Source organism: Takifugu rubripes, chromosome 6, assembly GCF_901000725.2.
Source record: "Takifugu rubripes chromosome 6, fTakRub1.2, whole genome shotgun sequence".
NCBI classification, from domain to species: domain Eukaryota; kingdom Metazoa; phylum Chordata; class Actinopteri; order Tetraodontiformes; family Tetraodontidae; genus Takifugu; species Takifugu rubripes.
Genome location: NC_042290.1, coordinates 4,844,084 through 4,865,730, shown reverse-complemented (window position 1 = coordinate 4,865,730; position 21,647 = coordinate 4,844,084). Strand labels below are relative to the sequence as shown.

The window sequence follows — 21,647 nt, the reverse complement described above, 5'->3', positions numbered from 1 at the left end:
CTGTCAGGGTGTGAGGTATTTGACAGCCTGGACACCAGGAGGAGAAAATGGAATATGTCAGGAATAAAGAGGATCTGACTGGGAATGGACCTGGTTCCCAGTCCAGTGTGTTTAGGTTTATCACATGCAGAACTCATCAGTCCCAGTATTTACATTATAGTTCCTTCTTTCCACCCAGCTAAAGAGAGACGTTTGTGCTCTCGGCATTAGCCCCGCCCACTCAACATTTCTGACGAATCACAGGAGAGCGAGCTGAGGGAAATCCAATACCAGCGGGGAAAAAAATACGCAATTAGAAATGTCTTAGGATTTATCGCTGAAGTGGAAACAGGGCTGAGCCGCAGCTAAAGTTCAGCAAAGGAAAATTCAGCATGCAGAAATGTTGTCGTTTCATTCTTTTAGGGTCAGGTGGGTCAACCCAACATTCCGCGGTACTCATGATATTTACGAATATTGATCCCTGAAAGGTCCGGAGCAGTTCGAAGCAACTTGTGAAGCTCGGTGGCCGGGGCTCTCTTTATTCATCCAGAACAGATTTACCGGATCGCTTTACAACGAACAGCCGGAAGGTGGTGGTGGTGGGGGGGGGGGGGGGGGGGGCGGCAGCTCTCGCAGCATTGTCCGCTTCTCTGAAAAGCTGCCATAAACGGACTTCATAAACCATCCCCGGAGGAAGAAGACGTTGGCCATCCCCTGGACAGCTTTAATATGCACCAGCAGCTCTCAGCACTTCTAATGAACGCCCACCATGTGTCTCATTATCAAATGCCGGTTGACCTTTTACCAGGCAATTAGCTAAAATGCAAACCTTTTGGCATTTAAACTGTGGGGGCGGAGTCACAGCTGACCACCAATGACCGCCTTTTATTGGCAGAGCTATCCGACATGCAAAACGTTCACCATGATGATGGAGGCTAACGCTAATTTATAGCACTCCGTATTATTTTTTTCCAAAAGTAGTTGGAAAATTGTCTCCATCCGGTTAAACGGCACCGCACAGTGAGCTGTAAAATATGTCGTCTGACGACAGGGATGTTTTTTTGCGGCTCATAAAAGATTGACAAGTTGGAGATGCATGGTTCCTGTTGGACGGCGGCATCACTCAGCTGAGTTATCGCTTGGATCCAGAGGAGGCGACAAAAAAGTACGGTTGATTCATTGGACGAGTTGGAGCCACAGAATGGCGTCAATGACGCAAGAGTACGTCTTTATCATCATTTAGTCTTGCTTTACTTTAAAATGTAATTAATAACTCCTTATTTATTCAATCTTTGAACCAGAAAATGTCTCTTTTTGTGTTATTCTTGATGAAAAACTTCCATCTCCTGAGGTTTTTACGGTTATTTCCTATCTTCCATGCTAGTACAATAGCATGCCATTAGCATGTAGCTCCTACTGGTGACCGCGCGGTCGTTTACTGTCGAGCACCTCATTAATGTGCAATGGCGGCGATGCTGTCTCTTCCGCAGCTGGACTTAATTTAGTCCGGCACATTTCATTTGTATTTTTTAAAAGAGGCAGGTATTAGTATGCAGCGCCATGTCAGTTACAACCAGGATGTAGTAATAGAAAGCCCACTCCATCTCCTTCTTCTAATTAAACTTTTAATCGCGTTTTGTCCCTTTTTCAGCCTCGGAACGGTGGGACTGCGAAAAAACTTTGTCAGAAAATGAACTTGAGAAGAGGCCTGCGAGCATTTGTGAGGGGGTTCAGGGGACAGCGGAAATAATATCAGCTCCTAATACTATTTTATTTTTGGTGAAAACGTATATTTGTATGTTTAAAGGGAACACTCCCACAGCCCCCACCTACACGCTGCAGGTAGCACCATCTGGATAGAAATTTCTCGTCTTCTCTTTGACAGTCATCTAAATTAGAGATGGAACTGGAACATTTGCACAGATTATCTTTCATACCTGAGCTATTAGCCCTTTGATCCATCACAGGCTGATTTCTGTAGCAGCGTTAGCATCTGGGTTCCTGTCGCTGGTGTTTGAATGGAGCTCCTCAAATTCATTATGAGCAGAAACCCAGTGGAAATCCAATATTGAATTACTGATGGTGAACCGTGCGACTTCGCCCATCCAAGACACTGTAAATTCTAAAGCAATCATCGTAAACAACCATCTGATTCCAATCTTGAAGACGTAATCGATAAGTCAACAGATTCATTTTATTTGTTTGCACTATTTCCATTTAAATTAAAGTGTGGCTTGCTGCTCGTCCTCTCCAGGCAAAAATCTGGAAACTAGAAGGAAAATATAGTTTAGGAACAAAAACGATGAAATTAGGATGTGGTTAATAAATGCCTGCCCTGTCTTTGCTCTCTGATAATCTTATATACCAGGTGACAGCACAAAGGGGTTTTCCTTTTTTCCTAGTTTTCTTTCATCATCCTCCCATTTGATGATGTGGATGATGAATCGGAGAGTTTTTGACTAACAGCAGGGACCGACCTGGCGAAAGACTGATGGTGGCGCGACCTCATGTCCAACAGGAACAAAAGAAAAAAATAGGAACTGTATCAACTGGGCCAGAAAAGGCCTCCAGGCTTTAGAACCTCCAGCGGTTCTTTCCTCTCACAGATCCCATCACCTCCAATGTGGCACCAAAAACAAAAGCAAACTCTGTTTCTTCCTTTCAAGAACCCAACTTGCACGTTTCTCCAATTTTCCCGCCTATCTGGGAAGATTTATGAATATGTTAGAATAGCCTGAGCCCACACTTTTGAAAATGGGGAAGTGAAAATAAATTAAAGCAGCCTAGCAGGCGCGTCGTGCAGCCGGTGATGAATTAGATACTCATTGGCCTGTGGCTTGACGCCTGTCCCTGTTTTCATGCGGAAAATACAGCAAACGCCAAGGAGACGACAAAACCAAACACACAAATCAATTAAGTTGTCTTCGATGACTGACTTGTTGCGAAATTGATTTGGACGCTAATGCACTGCACACAATGTCCTTGGTTACCGGGGAACAATTTATTGGGAGAAAATCTTTGGGGCAGAACATGGAAGTGAGCAAATAAGCAAATGCTGGAGCGGCGCTAAGCTAAACACGCAGCGCTATTAGCTCCAGCGGTGTCCCTCTGTTTCAGACATACGCTCCATCTTTGTCTCCGACTTTGTCTTTTTTTCATCTCCAGCTCAACGCTTTCCTTTCCATCAAATATATGGGTGCGCACGTATTTTTCCTATTATGCCGAAACCCCCAGAACCTGATGAAATCATTCCACATTGACCCTGGAGGTCAGCTTTCAATTGGAAGTGGTCAATCAACGGTGAGTTTCCACTCGGACCATAAATCTCCGCCCAGCTCCACTCGCCAGCTGTAGTCTGCCATTTCAGCAGGGCTCGTATTTCTCCACTCGGCCTTCTTTCCTTGTCCGACAGTCCGAGTTTCATCTATTGATCGGCGATATCTTCAATCTTTTGTGTTCTGAAGGTGGAGGCACGTGATTTCTTTACTTTTCTGAGGAGGAGGGACTTATTTATTTCCTGCATCCTGTCACCAAGATGGCGGTTGATGCTTCTGCCTTCCTTCCGTGGAGCTTTTGGGTATCCGTCCCAGCCTGGGGTCGGATTGTCTCGTCCCCGATGACGCGTTGGCTGATCGGACTCGGAAATAAATGCCAGTTGTTCCCATTCCCACTGCAGAAAAAAGCCACACAATCCTGCCGCGGTGTCAATTATGCGTTCCTGTTGCCAAATGATTAAAAAGTGCAAAGCAAACGTTTGCCTCCTCATACAAACACAGCGGATCCACATGGCTTCAGGTATTCTGGGATGTATAAAATAATTTCTCTGATAAATCTGGGCTTTTGATCTGGAATGTGTGTATGGCGCATCCTGACACTTTGAGGGCGGGCGTATCTTTTGGAGCTGAAATGGAAATGTCAGAGCTTGTCATATTTCTCTCCTCCCCCTTCTCTGGGGCTCTTGTAAAACATGTGATTTCCGCAGGAGGCTCCATAGGGTGTGTACGCACGCCTGCGGAGGACGCCACGTGCTTCTGTCCGCGTGTGCACGGCCGTGTGATGCCGGCCCAGCATCTCACCAGCCAATGCCCCCCTGCCACTGTTGTGCAGGAACACATGGTAAAACATGAGAGAACAGCTTGAACGCCGGTGCTCAAGCGAGCAGGCAGCCAACAGACGGCGGCATTTCTCAAACGCTCCCATGTTTGAGTTTAATCAGCGAAATGTAAAGAAATGCGTATCCATAATAAACAGCAACGGCATCGGGGGTTATTCCCAAGGTAAAAATAAGTAAATAATGATAGCCTAAATTTATTCCTGTTGGGTCTTGCTTCTTTTCTCAGCTCAAGTCGTCAGTTCTGTTCAGGAATCGCGCCGATGTGCGATTTCAGGACTTCCTCTCGGCGCCAAGCCTGGTTTCACGTGTAATTTCTGCTTTTTACAGACAGCGCTGCACCTGCACCCTGCTTTTTGTGTTTACCAAAATGAATAAATGGATTTCATTCAAACCCACAAATGTGTGCTACGTGAAAGATTGCCTTCACAGAGTACCTCTGTTCTGCACAGATAGGTGGATCCCACGTGCACATGCAGCCTCTTGTATGTTAATATGTTCTAGGCAATAGGATTGACTCGTTGCTGGGTTTGGTATATGTTCACTGTAAATGCGCCGTAAAATTCGAGCAATTATCTTTCCCCCGCACACACAAACGTTCTGCAATGCTGTGCAACTAAATTTCAAGACAATGATCCTGTTTGGTACCTGGGGTTGCAGCTAGCGTGCGACTGGGAGTAATTACGCTACAGTAATCAACTCGACACAGACGTAGCGTACGTGCTACACTTTGAATGCAAAGTATCCGAAGAGTGTTCGGGGCTCAAACCACGCTAATGCGCAGCGAGCGCAGCGGCAGTTCCGAAGACAATAAAGCCCAAATATAAGGAGAGAAAAAGGAAATGTACCTTCCAGCTGCAGGACAGGAGACCCCTTTTGAAGTGAGCCTGTGCAGTTACTCTCAAAGCTACCTAAACAACTCCAGTTTAAGGTCCACGGGTCACCCAAGTGGACCAGGCAGCCCAGGACTAAAGAGAAGCCTTTTTCCAGTTCAGAGGGCTTTTATTTTGTATCATGTGTGCAACCAGGACTTCCAACGGAATGTTAGCGCATCCACTTTATTGCGTCGACGGATTCAATAATGATTATTTTGCAAAATTGCGGTCACACAATGGTCAATTAATCCCTAATGAAACTGTAACTTATGAGGTGGAGCGTGGCGCCGCAATAAGCCGCCAATGGGCTGCTGGGGTAGTTACAAGCCTCAGTTGCGGCCTGCGCTCCCCATCCATCACCCCGCAAAAACAGGACGAGACGTAATGAAAAGGCAGAGCCACAGTTGCAGAGTCCTCGTTTTTAGAATTCATGGGATGTTTGCCGGCCTATACTCTCTAATGTACGTGAAGGCAATATATTAGCCTCCTGTGTATGCAACGGGATTAACTGCCACTTTGAGCCGCTATTTATTTGGAGGAAGTCAGGCATAGGGGGTGCAGGGAATTATGTGCACTGACAGAGCATGAAGTTGGCGGTTATCAAATGGCTGCACGGGGATACCAAAATGCACACTCACCTGATCGACAGCACTAGTATGCAAGTTTAAACCCCCTCTTCAGAAGCATAGCAGCTTTATAACCTAATCAGATTTGGTATCTTGTTGCTACGCCAACAGCAAGGAATCACACAGACAAACGCCTTGACTCATAATGCCATTTGTGGCCCAAGGGCCTCCATTCTCACACTTCCACCGGCTCTCCGACAGTGTAAATGAGTGTGCTTTTACTGTATGACATCATCCCCACAGAAGGCACAGCGGGAGGCCCGTGAGACGCGAGGTTTCCAATCAGTGGGAGATGGGGAGTAGGGTGAGAAGAGGTAAAGAAACAGGAATGACTGATGGAGCGAATAAGAGCCAAAGAATGATGGGGGACCTGTTAAGGGGCATGTGCAAGAGTGTTGTGGGAGCAGGAGTGAGCGTAATGAAATAAGACAGTAGAGATGCACACGGAGACCAAGTCAGAGAAGAGAGAGAGAAAACGGGAGGGACAGCGGAACAAGAGATGGCGAGACAGATAGAGCCGAGCTGAATGTCAGCACGCCGAATGGTTCCCAGTGCAATCTTGCGGTATAAACATTGATATCAGGGAAGGGGGGAAAAAACTGCTCGTGTGGGTGTGTGTTGAAAATAGGTTTCGGGGGCGTGATGTATATGCTTCGACGGAAGAGGGGAAAAGGAAGGCTGGGGCGCTGGGTGTTATTGTGCACCACGCCGCTGGCACCGGCTCTGTCAGTGAGCAGCGTTGATCCGTGAACTTGCCATCTGGATTCTCCCACAAATCACATTAAAGTTTCAAGCTCAGGAATACATCAAGCTAAATGAATATTGGATCCAGGGGCCGCAGACAGCACGGCCTGACGGGGCGCGTGTGTGTGTGTGTGTGTGTGGGGGGGGGGTCTGACGAAATCTAACTCTTTTGTGGTCAGATATGATCCATCTATCCATCCATCCATTCTCTTTATTCTGTCCATTCCTGCCTCTTTCTGTTACCTGCAGCACCGGTCTTGTGTGATGGAGGCAACCCGCCCAGACAAACAATGGTTCTCATCAAATATCTTTTTATTTCTCTTGTTTAATGCAATAAATATTTGTTTGTGTATCATATGAGCACTGGGATTTAGTTCCCTGTTAGCCTGTTTTGACAGTAAAGGTCCAGTGTGTAGGAAATGGTGACACCTAGTGGTCAGATAGTAGCAAAGAGAAGCTAAGCTAACTAGCTTTGTCCAGTCTATTTGGTATAGAATCAATAGATGATTTGAAAATACCAGATATTGTACATGAATTCTAAATTCAGACATAAATCATAATGTTCAAAACAACGACGTCAGGTTTACGAGCGCATGCTAGCAACAATCAGGTGACAACATCCTGAAACACTCAGGTGTTCAGCGTGAAATCATACACTTTCTTCTCCTTTCACTCGAGCTGCATGACTTTGGTTTTGCATAAATGAGTTCACATTTGCACCCAAGGTGGAAAAAAAATAATATGTGAGCAAAAAAAACAAGGGGGGGGGATAATAATGCAATCATTTATCATTTGATATTATGTTATGTTCTGGTCCCTGATTGCCTATTTTCTGCAGAAGCACTGTTTGTGCTCAAGTAAAACCTATTAACAAAATATTGCCTCGCCAAGATGCTTTTTCATATAGGAAGGGGGAGAAAAATCTATTTAGTGCTTTTCCAATCCAGTGGCTCGTAGAGCTGCAGATGTATTTTCTCGGCCCGGACTAAAGAGAACGGCTTTGCTGTTTCCTGTCCGAGCTTCAGATCCCCAGTGTGAAATATGGATTTGCTCAGAGTCTAAAGATTATCAGAAAAAAAAAAAGCTGCCACGTCGGCGCAGAGGTCCAGATTGGACTTAATAAACTCAGATGTTGCCACTGAAATCTAACCAGCAGAATATTGTAAACAGTTCTGTTCCTTCTAAATCGGACAACTGTTCGAATGTTCTGGGGAAGAAAGAGCCAGTCACCAATCACAGTTAGACACGTTGTCATGTCGGGAGAGACACAACAGGCGGCTAAAGATGAGCTCAGCCTTAAATAAAAAAGCAATCTTGGAGGGGCAGTGAGCCGTTTCACCGCCTCTTAAGCCTCTCTGTACACAGCGCTCCGTTCATGTGACCCAGAAGACAACAGTTTGACTCCCCGTCCTGGTTTCATTGGATCTAATTAAAGGCGCTGGTCATAAGTAACGTGTCTGACGTCTCCATGGCAACGACTTCGGTTTTGATCTGGTCTGATTTCTCTGTTTTCAGGTCTTCAGGTCATCTTCCCCGATTACCTGCAGGAGAAATTCGTCCAGTCCGCTCTGAGCTACATCATGTGCAACGGGGAGGGGGAGTACGTTTGCCATGACAACAAGTGCATCTGTCAGTGCGCCGACGAGTATCCTCAATGCAACTGCCCCTTCACCGACATCCAGATCATGGAGAAAACTCTGCTGGGGATGTCTGACGCCTGGGCTGGCTCTTATAAAGACTTTGAGGCCTCTGGTAAGACGAAAAGTCCCCCTGAAAGTCAGAGGAGTCTGGAATTACTGCAGTTCCCTGAGATAGAGAGGGCACACCAGGCTATGCTGCCATGGCCAGCGCAATCGTGTATCTATCACAAATATATTTCTGCTACAGACATGATGGCAGCACAATCTTGTTCACAGTGTGGAAAAAGCTAGTTGTTGCTTTGCCAGGCGCCTTGTTTATCTATTATTGAAAATATAAAAGCATCCCAATAAAACCTGCCAGCAGGAGATAAATATATTTATGTGCCATAGGAGAAAGTCACCGGCAGACAAGGAGGCCCATGAAAGAGGCACAGAGAGCCAGGAAATAAAGTTTCTGTTTACACGCCCAAAACAATTCAGCGTAATACAAATACAGCTGCTTATTTACGTGAGCATGATATCTCTTGGATTGGACGCATTGCACGTTAAAACAAATGTTCTTGCTATTCAGCCTCACATAATTGAAAGTGATTATAGTTTTGAGGTCGGAAATGAAGCCCGATTCGATGAATCAGCGTCAGGGGAGTGCCCTCGTCACGGATATCGTGGCGCTCGTGTCTTCCACAGCAGGAACCAGACACCACCCACAGCTGGCAGAGTGACATGCATTTTCCATACGTGCATATTAAACATAGGGACATGCCGTTTTTTTTTTAATCTTGAGGAAGTTTTAGTGAATCCTCAGAAGTAGTTTGATGCATGTGGCACAATGAGGGAGGAGAAGCAGTCTGGGCTGCTTGAAGGAGTAGGAGGGCGGCCTGACAAGGCCTGCGAGGGGAGTGGAGAAAACTCTGACACGTCTTGACTGTTTCAGTTAAAGCTCTTTGCTCGGTTAATTCGGTTAAACTCTCCACGAGGTCTGCGGGAGGGTTCTGTTTTAGATGCTGCAACGTGGCGCCGGTGTCGGAGACGAGAACGGCAGAGCTGCGCTCGCAGAAAAATCTGTGAGGCAGAGAGAGGAAGATGAGGCGAGTTGTCGCCGCTGCTGAGAGGAAATCTGCTCGGCCAGCGTTTTTCAGTAAACAAGCATGTGAGAGCTCGGGCTGCACTCAGGATCTTTGTACTTTTCCAGATTCCTACAACAGGAGCAGTCAGAGATAACAAAGATGTTAGCAGATGCAGAGCGCTTCTCGCCCTCTAAACAAACAAACGGCTTTGGAAATGGTTTACAGAAGGAGGAATATTTTGCATATTGAACTCAAAAACAAACTATAAATCTACCCTTGCTTATTCTTAGAGTTGAACACTCTTTATTACTATTTTACTCCAAGTAACTAATAATTTGGGGATTCATCCAGGCAGTTTTGCACCGAGTGAAGCATCTTATAATAATTTATCCCATCTTCTCATCACCATCTCTGTTGTCTAGATGAGTTCAAGTCGTTCCTGAAGAGGTTGCCCTCGACTCACTTCCTCCCCATCAGCAGCGTGCACCTCTTGTGGGGGAGCGACTGGGACCTCCAAGCCCGCTACAGGCTCCTCCAGAGCTCCCTGGAGATCCAGCGACTCAAGATTCAGCACACCGCCCGCAAGCTTTTCGGCCTCAGCATCCGTTGTCATCACAACCCAAACCATCAGATGCCCAGGGAGAGGTGGGTGGAAACGTGACCTCTGCATCACCCTGGAATTTATTTCCTCATAAAAGTTTGGTGGCCGTAAATCGCTCGGATGCTGAATGTGAAAATGAATCCTGTTGTCGGGTGACGCTTTTGCAGACGATCTGGTGGTCTTATTTTGATCGTTGCTCCTTGGAGCATGCACTGCGAGTCATCCATTATAGATTCCAGCTTATGGCTGTGTTGTTTCTGTCCATCAGGCCAACTCAAGGCTCAGTCCGGAGCACTCTTGCTTCTGGCATTGTCGTCTGAAAAAGGGAACCTAGCGGTGGGAGTTTTTTTGATAGGTCATTGCACACATCTGTCACCACCCACTGCAGTGGCGGCTTAAGAGCTTCCCTGCAGATGCGCAGTGGTGTCAGGAATCACCCCGCCCGCTCCGGCGACGAGAAGAAAACCTCTGCAACACATTTCGACTTTCTGGCAGCCGCTTGAAACTGCTCTAAAACTGTTCTCTGTAGGGGACGTCGCCATATAAATGGAAACAGAATCAGTAAAATATTTATTTAAGTGGTTTGAAAAGGAGTAGCTGTCAGCTGTCACCGGCAGGAAAGGAGCACACCCACAATTGCGCACGAGTCGGCAAACGTTCGCACTGGCGCGCTATCAAAGTGCCTCCTCTTCGGCGGAGTGTGTATCAAGAGGGCCTGATGGCACTGGAAATAAGAGCATTGTGTCTATTTGCTTGGTTGAGTTAGACAGTTTCTGAATCAGAGGACTTATTTGTTTTCACACTTCTGTCGGCAAGCGTGCGCCCTTTGCATACTGATGGCGTGGTCGGGCTGCAGCGCCGAGATTTGGAACTGTCTTTTTGTGTCAATATTAGCAGACATGGGGAACTTTTGTTCCCTCACAAGTGCTAAAATCCCTGTCGTGGGGGCAGAACAGTATGTGTTTTCATTATATAAGTTATGGACGGGTGTCCTGTTAAAGACCCCGAGGAGCGGTAGGTAGGGCTGCTCAGCATTTGAGCATTTTCCAGTCCCTTTGCCTGAACGCAGCATCCGTGAATATTTGCAGCAAGTAAAAAACAGCGTTTTTTATCAAGCATCGCTGCATAAATCAATGAGGTCTCGGGCGCTGTAGCGGGAAAACATCTGACAGGAGAACATCAAGTTTCCCTTAAATGTGACACTTCCTCTGCACACACTTGGTCGGTATCTGTCTGACATGAGGTATTAGAGGAACTCTGGGTGTTCCTGGGGGGTGTAGGGGAAACTAGCTGTAGTTTTGAATCTGGCGATTGTGTGACTGCAAACACCATCTAGAACTGTTGTTATTGCAGCCTCGCTTTGAGCAGCCTTATCAACAGCCCGTCCCTGAGGCCTCACTTCCCCTCTAGGCGGCATTCAACAGCTGATCAGAGCCAAAATGTGGCCACATCCCATGTGGTTTAAGGTGGGATGCAAATGACTTCAGGGAGGCCTTCCGGCATTTCATCTGTCTGTCAGGAGGCACGGCGGCCGGCCCAAGTGACCAGGAATGTGTGCAGCAGGATGACAGCAGGCTAGATCCCTTCCGAGACCCCATTTAGATCCCTTCCAATTCATACTCGGTGCTCACCAGGGGGCGAGATAGGGGCCTCTCATCCACCTGCTACTTGTCCGTATTCCAACTTGGACAGCCGCTCTCCTGTTCATTGACTCCTCCAGTGGTTTAAACACCATCCAGATTCATCTGCTGGGCGACTTTCCTCCCTCTGATTATGCGCGGTCACACATTACCTCGTCATCTTCATCGTTTTTGACAGCGCGCCTTTAAATACGTCCTCCATCTGAGGCCCTTGTGAACCGCTGCGCAAGGCGCTGGTTTTGGACGCCGATGCGCCGGCAAAGCAGGAGTTAGCAGGCAACCACTGCTGCGATCAGCAGCCGACCTCGGAGGCTGCACACCTCTGTGTCAGATCAATAAGTGGGAAGAACGGCGGCTCCTCGGGGAGCTGTACTATCTTGTTTGCTTATTAACCTTTTCCGAACCGCGCTATCTTCAGAAGTTCCCCTCTAGAAAGTTGTTAGTGCAGAAAATCGAAAGAAGAAAATATACGGGTCTGGAAAAATGAAGAAAGCAAAGAGGAAAGGGGGGAACTTTAATGGCTTTGTTAACAGTTGAACTCAAACACTAGTGGGAGAATGCAATTGTTAATCAGGCTTTGGATTTGATCATCTACTACTTTATGAGTCTTTTATTTAAATTAAGGGCACTAATTCATCTACAGAACTGAGTCTTGATGACTTTCTTGCTGTGTGAGCCCATATATATATATATATATATGTGTGTGTGTGTGTGTGTGTGTGTGTGCACATCCACACTGGGAAACCCCGGGATCACGCGTGTTTATTGGTCACCCTCGATGAGACGTTCCCTCATTTATCTCATTATTCCTACATGTCGCCTTGAAGGGATCATATTACGACACGTCTGGTAATTGAATTATAGATGCAGGACACGTAGAAGAGGAAGGGGCTCGTTAGGAACTTGGATGGCGCAAAGCGTGCGTTATCCCGTCGCGGCGTTCCCTCATCAGGTGCTGCAAGGTCACACAAACAAGCACGTCAACTTCAGCTAATGAATGACAGGCCTTAAGCTGCATTCACAGCCTTAATGAATGGCTTATCATCATCTCATTGAAAGCATTGCTCGCCTCTCCTGTGATCCCTCACATCACAGTTCAGCCGGACTCTACTTGACTTCCTTTATTGCTTTTGGAATTAAAGTATTTACAAAAAGGAAAGGCCTGCTTTCCTCCCTTTGAACAGGGTTTATTTTCCACCTGGCACGTACCATTTTACATTCTTTTGACGCTCCTCTGGCCTGCAAAGAGCTCAACACAGAAATTTAAGACTCCTCTAAAGGTAAACCAACACAAGCTGTATATCAGGTGTGTTAGGAATAAATAAGATCACCACTCTGAGACCCATCCGTTGATGCTCTTTCATTGAGTTGTTGTTAATTAAGACTTTCTTGGCAACAAGGTCTTGAATCAGTGCTCATTCCCTGACATTTTACACCACTGTTAGATGTCATGGGTGCTTATAGCATCTGGCATAACTCACTTCAATTTCTGATGGAGGTCGGGCCAACAGTTGCTGGGCACAGAGGCAGAGATCCAATCTGGGCTGGTGTTTGGTCCACCACAGGGCAGCAAACACACCGCGCTCACACACACTCATATTATTTAGGGTCAACCCAGTGGGCATGTGTTTTGGTGATAACCTAATTCACTGAGTATCCAGGCAGGAGCAGGCAGAACCCACGGACTCCATTTTGAGTTTGACATTTTGCCACTCAGCGATGAGTTAATGTCCTGAAAGTGTTTTTCATGGGTTTTTAAAATAAGAAAAATCAGTCCTGTCTGAGTTTAAACTTTAAAAATGTTTGTAAAGTGCAGAGAATATGGCGGACATGTTCAAATGATTCAGTCATTCACAAGGAAATTTCCTGCTGTTGCGTATTCTCCAGGTGAGCCGCTGACGCTTCAGCTTTGAGGGGCTCTCTGGCCTGTTGAGAATGCAGAGTCATCAATCTCCGTTAGTGCTCCGGTTCATTAGGGTGTCACGCTAACCTTGACCAACCTTCATTCGGCTGTGGATTCAAAAATCCACATTCCCTGGTTGGAGAAGAGGGTCTAGTCGTGCCAAGATGACAAGGAAAGACGCCTGAGGGGAGGAAGAGGCAAGCTAAGAATATCAAGCAGTGCCTGTCACCTTAGGGAAATACTGAACCCCCTCCTCCCCCACCGATCCTGTTCGTTCACTAGACTTTCCTGTGTGTTTATGTATGGCTGCCAACTGTTTTTTCCAGATCGTCTTATGACATTTTTTTTTATTGTGTTTTCATTATTCATGTCATTTTGAGCGCAGCGTAGCTTCAACCTATGTAGGTCACGCTTGTCATCCCTCCTCAGGAGCAGAACAGCCCCAACAGTTTGATAACAGTTCAGTTCAAATGTAGCTCTCATTTAAGGGATTAAACGTGAAGTGTTTTAAGAGACCGTTCTAACCCCATGGAGCCAAGCATCGATCAGGAGCTGCCCAGACGTCCCACGATGACGCCCTCTTTGTTCCCGAGGGTATGCAGGCTAACCCTGACCCTGACCCTGACCCCGACCCTGACCCTACACAAGTCGGACCTTGTCAAACAATGCTGATGGATGTCGATTAACACTGACCTTTTGCACCAGAAACTGGGCCCGAAGGGGCCCTGACCAAAGCCCCACCGAGGACCACTGCTGTCATTTTTGTTTGGTAGCGAGCATGTAAACGAAGCCTGCCGGCTGTCCCCCCGACCTCTGGCGCTTCGCTCAGACACCCAGACGGATGGTTCCTGATGCCAAATGTAATAGCGTAGCTCCACTTTATTGGATTGCTGGTGATTTGGGGCTGTATGTGTCTACAGAGTTTTTCACACTGTTGACAGTTTATCCCTCTCGTTTCTCTGACAAACATGTATATTTATATATATATATATATATATATATATATATATATATATATATAAATTTCTTCCTCGCCCTCCTGGGCGGTGCCTCCTTCCTTCACACTTGGGAGTCTAAGGGTTCTCCGCAGGATCTTAGCTGTTCCTAGGACTGCGATCTTCTGGACAGAGATCTCTGGTGTGGTTCCTGGTATCTGTTGGAGCCATCTACTCAGGTTGGGTGTGACTGCCCCTAGTGTCCCAATCACCACTGGGACCACTGTTGCCTTCATGCCCCACATTCTCTCCATCTCCTCCTTCAGCCCTTGGTACTTCTCCAGCTTCTCGTGTTCCTTCTTCCTGATGTTGCTATCACTCGGGATTGCTACATCTATCACCACCACTGTCCTCCGGTGTTTATCCACCACCACTATGTCAGGCTGGTTGGCCACCACCATCTTGCCAGTATATATATATATATATATATATATATATATATATATATATACCTATATATATATATATCAACAATCAAAAATAAAGAGGCGAGCTGAGCGGTGGAAAGTGGAACATGTAGCCTGAAGTGAATTCAAATAAATCAGATGTTAGTGGGTCTTTTTTGGTTTACACAGCGGGGACAACACTTGGATGTTTATTTTTTTTGTAATTATTTTAAAAAAAGCCAAATTTTCTAATTTCTCTTGAATAAGCCTCAGCAGTTGCCATGGTGACAGCTTGTCTGACGCACTTGCTGCATTGTATTGATGGGTTAAAATGGTGGTCGTGAGGGTGCGGAATATGAAAGAGGTTTGAGCCAGAATGAAAATGTGGCTCCAGGACGGCTTCTGTATCAAATACCGACCTCTTGTCCCTTCTTCTCTCTCCAGGTCGGTGATGCAGTGGCTGAACAGGGTTCAGTCTTTCCTCTACTGTAACGAGAACGGCTTCTGGGGGACCTTCCTGGAGAGCCAGAGGACGTGCGTGTGCCACACGGGAGGCACCCTGTGCCAGCGGCCCATCCCGTGCATCATCGGCGGCAACAACAGCTGCGCCATGTGCAGCCTGGCCAACATCTCGCAGTGCGGCTCCTGCAACAAGGGCTACAAGCTGGTCCGGGGCCGCTGCGAGCCCCAGAACGTGGACTCGGAGCGCAGCGAGCAGTTCATCAGCTTTGAGACTGATCTGGACTTTCAGGACCTGGAACTAAAGTACCTGCTCCAGAAAATGGACTCCCGGCTGTACATTCACACCACTTTTATAAGTAACGAGATCCGACTGGAGACGTTCTTTGACCCTCGGTGGCGTAAGCGCATGTCGCTGACCCTGAAGAGCAACAAGAACCGCATGGACTACCTCCACATGATAATAGGCCTGTCCATGAAGATCTGCCAGATGCGAAACAGCAGCATCGACCCCATGTTCTTTGTTTATGTCAACCCGTTCAGCGGGAGCCACTCGGAGGGCTGGAGCATGCCCTTCGGGGAACACGGCTATCCGAGGTGGGAGAAGGTGCGACTGCAGAACTCCCAGTGCTTCAACTGGACGCTCCTGCTGGGCAACAGATATAAGACCTTCTTTGAGACGGTCCACATCTACCTACGCAGCCGTGCTAAGATCCCGACCGGCCTCCGCAACGACACAGGCCCCGTGGATCTGGCAGACCCCAACAAGCGGCAGATCTACATCAAAATATCCGACGTCCAGGTGTTTGGCTACAGCCTGCGCTTCAACGGCGACCTGCTCCGCAGCGCCGTGCAGCAGGTCAACCAGTCGTACACGCAAGGAAGCCAGTTCTACTCGTCCTCGTCCGTCATGCTCCTGCTGCTGGACATTAGAGATCGGATTAACCGGCTGGCCCCTCCGTCGGCGCCCGGGAAACCTCAGCTGGACCTCTTCTCTTGTATGCTGAAGCACCGGCTGAAGCTGAACAACAGCGAGATGATTCGAGTCAACCACGCCTTGGACATGTACAGCACAGAGATCCTCAAACAATCAGATCACCTGACTGCCAAGCTCTGCTGAGGGCTGAAACCTAAAGAGAATTCAAAAAGAGAAAAAACAAAACACACCGACAAGTGGACCGCCAGATCGTCATCTTCACTTTGTTTCCTTTCTTTTTTTTTGGGACTTTTTCTGCCTTTTGATGTAATATTAACTTTGTAAGCATAATTCTTAAATGAAAAAAACAAAAAACAAAAAAAACAACCCAAAAAAATATGAAAAAAGACAGCGATGCAAAGCATTTCAGGCAGATAAAGAAGAATATTGAAACACTATAGAGACTGTATAATATTTGTCCCAGCATGTCTGTCATTCCCTAAGAGAATTTTAAAGAGAGAGGAATAAAAATGAAATATTATATCTACGTTCTGGTTTTAAAAAAAAAGAAAAAAGAAAAAGAGGCCTTGATTTCACTGGGTGTGATAAAAAAGGTTCGTCTGAAACTGCCATTCTTTAATGAGAGAGGGGGTAATAAATGCGTTTTTAAAGGAACAATGATAAAACACAAGGGCAGGCCAGATCTCTTCTTTCTTTTAACCAGCGTTGGGAAGCAAATGGTTTATTAAAGATGTTTATATGCCGTAAGGATTAAATAGCCGCAGCCATGCGGGCCGACGCAGCAGGGGCAGGTCAACCAACAAAAGCCAGCTGTTTATATATACATATATGGTGTATGTGGACGAGTGTGTGCGTGCCCCGGCCACGCGTGCAAGTGCGTGTCCGTCAATTTCCTGCCTGACGCTCGTCGCTGTTCGTCCACTGAATGTGTCCCTCGGGACGAGCCTCGGACCCGGAGAGCTCCTTCCGGCGTTTGCAACTCGAGTTGTGTCCTTTCTGGTTTTCCTTTTTCCTCCTCTTTGCGTCACAAAGCTAAAGATGAGGCTCCCGCAGCATCGTGAGCTGAAGATCCAGAACAAACAACTCAAACAATGGACGCTGTTTTTGTACAGATTTCCTTTGTTTTTTGGGGTTTTGTTTTGTTTGTTTTTTTGCAGAAACGTACATGTTGTGACTGCTGATTTGTGACGCTTTCCGGCACCAAGAGCAACGTGTTAACCTTTATTAATCGGGCACATCAGACAGACTTAAAGCCATACGAATCCCCGAGGTAAACATCCCTGTTTCATGTCAACATCTGGGATAAGAAGTCTCACACTTGTGTGCGTTTTATTTGAGTCGCTGCAGACACGAGCACAGGAGGGAGAAGTCAAGTGCGTGAAGAATGCGTATTATGTCGTAAGAATCGTGATGTGAACCCATTGCATTTCTCTGTTGTGCCACGCAAAAGAAAAAAAAAGAATTCATATTAAAGCTCGAAAAAAAAAAACCCAGCAGTGTTTAATCTGCAAGCTTCTGTGGCCCGGTGTAACGGTTTCTATACGGTTTTATTATTTGGGCGTTGCTGAAAACATCAAACTGAGGCTACTCATGTCACTCCCATCCATCCATAGATTTCCAAAAGCTCCATCCGTCCTCTTAAGTTGGCCCTCTCCCCCTGTTCTGTTTTCTGATTCTGGCCAATCTTGGTTCAGCTCTAATGTAGAATAAACTGTGCTGTCACCAAACTTGGCTGTTCGCTTCGCCATGGTGAATTCTTATTATTGGCACGCAGAGCTTAAACCGGCGTTTTGGGAAGCTAACCTCGGTTTTTGCGGCTAAACCCGAGAGCCCTGGAAGCTCCTGCATTTCTGGCTAAACTAGTTCACAACAATTTGGAACTTAAGCAACTTTCAAACCCCTGGAATTGAAAATCCCCATTGGGAAGTGTCCACCTCCTACCGTCAACAGTGCTTATTTAGCACCGGGCAGAGCTGCTCAGCCTGCAGGGAACAGGCCAAAGGCTGTTTATCTGTGCCAGGCCACGCTGTAATGGTGGCAAAATAAATAAACAGGTCAGGCTGGGGTGTGCACGGGTGATCGCGGCCCACGTCAACCCACTTCCCCTGAACGCTCCTCCATAATTTTCTTTCCTCTCATATTGTTTTTAACCTCAATTAAGCATTTTGCTACTCCTGATCTGTCCTGCAGCCTCTGACTGGGATGTCAACAGTCAAATGAGGCAGCGCAGCCATGCTAGTTCCCCTCGTGAACATCCTAAAGGATGTACGCAAAGATATTCAGACTAAAACATTCTTAAACAGAAGAAACAGAAGAAAACATTATTATTATTATTATTATTATTATTATTATAAGTGCCTGTTACACATTTTATCCCTTTAACATGACTAAAAATAACAAAACAAGCAGAAGCAACCTAATAATTGGACCAGTCACAATTGAACACGTTTGTGTTATTTCTTTGTTTTTGAGAACTCCTTCAGGAGGTTTGTGCGTGTGGGGGAAATCAACCCCAGCCTGCAGTCACGGTGGCTATTTCTGGTCCCCAGTTGTACATTCTGTAAATATTACCAGTAACCACGCTCCGCTGCAGTATTATCAAAGTGTAACGGCACTGACAGGATAAAGGCTACTCCACACCCCCAAAGGCTCTCGGTCCGAGTCCGGCCGGCGCCGCCGCGCGTGTCCGGTTCGATTTCTGACTGTTTTTCTATCGTCCAAACTAACTGTGCATCGGTTTTGAGCAAAACGCCCATCGAACAAGCACATTTACTCCCACGCTGTTCTGTTACCGCGCTGTCGCTTACATGTATCCATGGATGTGTCTGCAGACTTTTACACCTAATACCTTGCCTCTGTACTATTTCTGCTGTTTTGTTAAGCTCATAATATCAGCTTATTTCAAATGAATGTTTCATATAATATTCTATTTCTCATTAAAAGCCTATATTTAATAAGAAGACCACGGCTTGTTTTTACACTTTATCTCTATATTGTCGGTATAAAACACAGTAATTCATCACATTTTTTTTTCCGGGGGGCGGGTGAATTATACTAAGATCATGTAAGCTGCAGCTCTGGTTTGAACCCTTCTTTCAAATTGCCTCAGTTACAAGAGAATTGCACGCCGTCGGTGGCGTGCCCCCAGTGTGTGCATTGCATTACTTTGTGTTGCAGCAGATGGTTTTGCATGAAAAGGCGGGTTTGCTTTAGCACACAAACAGCAAAGGGAACAAAGGAAACATCCCGATGTGCAAGATACGGCTGCGTCTCGTGGCTAAAGGCAGCGGCAAAGGGGGGGAACACCGACAGCACCACATCCACTTTCATTCCACCGCATTTTGTCGAAAAATAAGTAGCCAGAGAGACGAAGGCTGCGAGTTCTGACCCAGATTTAAGCATGCACAGAGGAGAGTGAAAGGTGCAGTGTGGGAGAAGATTGGGAACGAGTTGGCTGAATGGCAGGCTGGTCGAGGGAGAGCTGTACAGTCCTTCGCGAGCTGACATCCACTCAGAAAAGGTGTTTCCACGCGTTCAGGAATGTTGTGAACATGTCATCTGGGCTGTTTAATCTCTGCAGATAGTGAAAATGATGTACAGAGCACGTCCAAACATTCAGAAAACATCCAAATAGTGTCGCTGGCATCATGTAATGCTCATAAACAGGACTGACTATTTATTAGGGTTCATAGTTTGCAAGAAAAGAGTAATTTAACCCAGGAAATGTTATTAAAACAGGGGAGTCAGTCAATTAGCATATAGCATTAGCATGCCGCTGCAGAATTTCGCTGCTTTGAAACATTGGATAAAATGAAAGGATAAATGGGATATAAATGGACAGGAGGGGGGGAAATAGGATTTTATGGAATTCCCATTCATACTGGAAAAAGAGAAGCAAGAAAAACTCCAGACTTTTGCTGGTAGCCACTGAAGCCGCAGGCGTATCTGGAACCAACAGCATCAGGTGGAACTTTGGGGGAAGTTTCCCCCTGCCGTAAAACCGCTCTTACACACTCTGACTGAAATCACGATAAAGCCCTCATAAAAATGTTACCTAGCTAACACAAAGTTAGCTGCTAAACTTCAGCTTGACTCAAGTCGTCATGGAAATCTCGTAATTTTTTGTGCTAATAAAGCTGCAATGCACAGCCTACAAATGCTTTCTTAACATTCTGTAAAGCCGCACTTGATTGCAATTAATGAACAATTAACCTAATTAGACTTGACATTATCAATTTATCTAATGAGCTGTGTTCTCAGAAGGGCGTCCACCTGCTGCGGGAGCGCCAGTTCCAGCTTCTCTTAGTGTGACAGACATGTTGGCCCATTAGGCCAACATCTCACCTGCTCACCTGCCCTGCACCCGCTGTCAGATCCAATCCGCCCCCCCGTCGTTCCTCCAAAGTCTCCGTTTTTAAAAGACACGACTTCGCAGCGTTTCTTCAAATCTTCAAATCCTCGACGCTGATTTTTTACTTCAGCACTTGCGGGTGTTAAAATACACTTCCCGTAATTAAACCGTGAATTACTGCGTGTTTTAGGCAGGCTGACAGATGCCGGGAATCACATTTGATATCGAGTAGCTAATTTTAAAAAAAGCCCAAAAAAGAAGCCCAACTCAGGATAAGCGTGACGAGCAAACATAGCAAGAAAAAGGGAGATGAAAGCCCATTTAGAAACTTCGCCAGGATGCTCTTAAATGGCTCTTAAATTAAATTCAAGACAACTTCCTTTTCTAGAATGCATCAGTAATCAATATCAGGACTTCTTCTTTCCTCTGAGTGTGTAAAAGTTTCATCTCGGGCCTGATTTATATGTCATTCGATAGATTTGGGGTGGGGGGGGGGGCAGCACCTGGCAGAGCTGTTGAGCGGGAAAAGGAAGGAAGCGGACGCCGTCGATCAAAGGTAATTCACGAAGGTTTTGGCAGGGTTGCGCTACTATGACGCCAGCGTAGGCGACAGTGATCAGGACAGAAAAATAGCCCTCAAACACAGTGAGGGAGCGCCAGATCCGGCGTTGTTCTTGGTTCTGAGTCCATTTCCTCCCTCAGGCTCACCGGACCTGATTATGTTTTGGAGACGGGACACATTTTTCTTCGAGTTCATAAAACCGGCGGCCTGCGGTCGGCAGGAAAGAAGACGGCGGTGATGAAAACTGGGATGGTGGAACCGCAAAAAGGGCTGCGTTCCAACCCAGATCAGTTGGCCTGGGCACCAAAATGTCAGCTAAATAAAGCCCATCAGCAGGAAACGTGGACAGTTTTGCTCTGCGGTGAGGAGAGATGGCAGCAGACGGGGAGAAACACACTTGTTAGTGCACAGTTTCGCCTTGCAAGGAATTAGAAGCAACCTGGCGGGTGGCTCTCCTGATAATTGAAGACACTGCAACCGTAAACACCTTAAGGCTGTTGTTATTCCGGAGTCTTGTTAACAGCTGTGGATGACAGAAATGCAAGTTCCAGCGTCGGGGCCATTCCAAACACCGAATCCTGACACGCACAAAGGAAGGAAGAGGCAGAAAAACAAAGCTTCTTTTTGGGTGAAAGTGTAGTCTGATGGCTCACAGCTAGAGCAAAATGACTTGAAAACACCTTGATGCTTTTCCGTGGATGCCAGAAGCCAGGGCCGTTTACCAGCTTAATATCGTGATTCTTTTTATTTTTTTTGGTTGGGTTCGGCAGT

At 46.5% G+C, this 21,647-nt stretch overlaps 1 protein-coding gene across 1 annotated transcript in view; it reads left to right on the top strand.

The window, feature by feature from the left end:
* The window catches only part of brinp1 (bone morphogenetic protein/retinoic acid inducible neural-specific 1), a 62,421-nt gene extending 44,953 nt beyond the window's left edge, over positions 1-17,468 (top strand). Inside the window, exons 6-8 of the mRNA XM_029837933.1 lie at positions 7,851-8,087; positions 9,465-9,687; positions 15,012-17,468. Coding sequence (XP_029693793.1) covers positions 7,851-8,087; positions 9,465-9,687; positions 15,012-16,146 — 1,595 coding nt within the window. The 3' untranslated portion in view covers positions 16,147-17,468. The remainder of the gene's footprint in view (positions 1-7,850; positions 8,088-9,464; positions 9,688-15,011) is intronic.
* Positions 17,469-21,647: the final 4,179 nt, after the last annotated feature.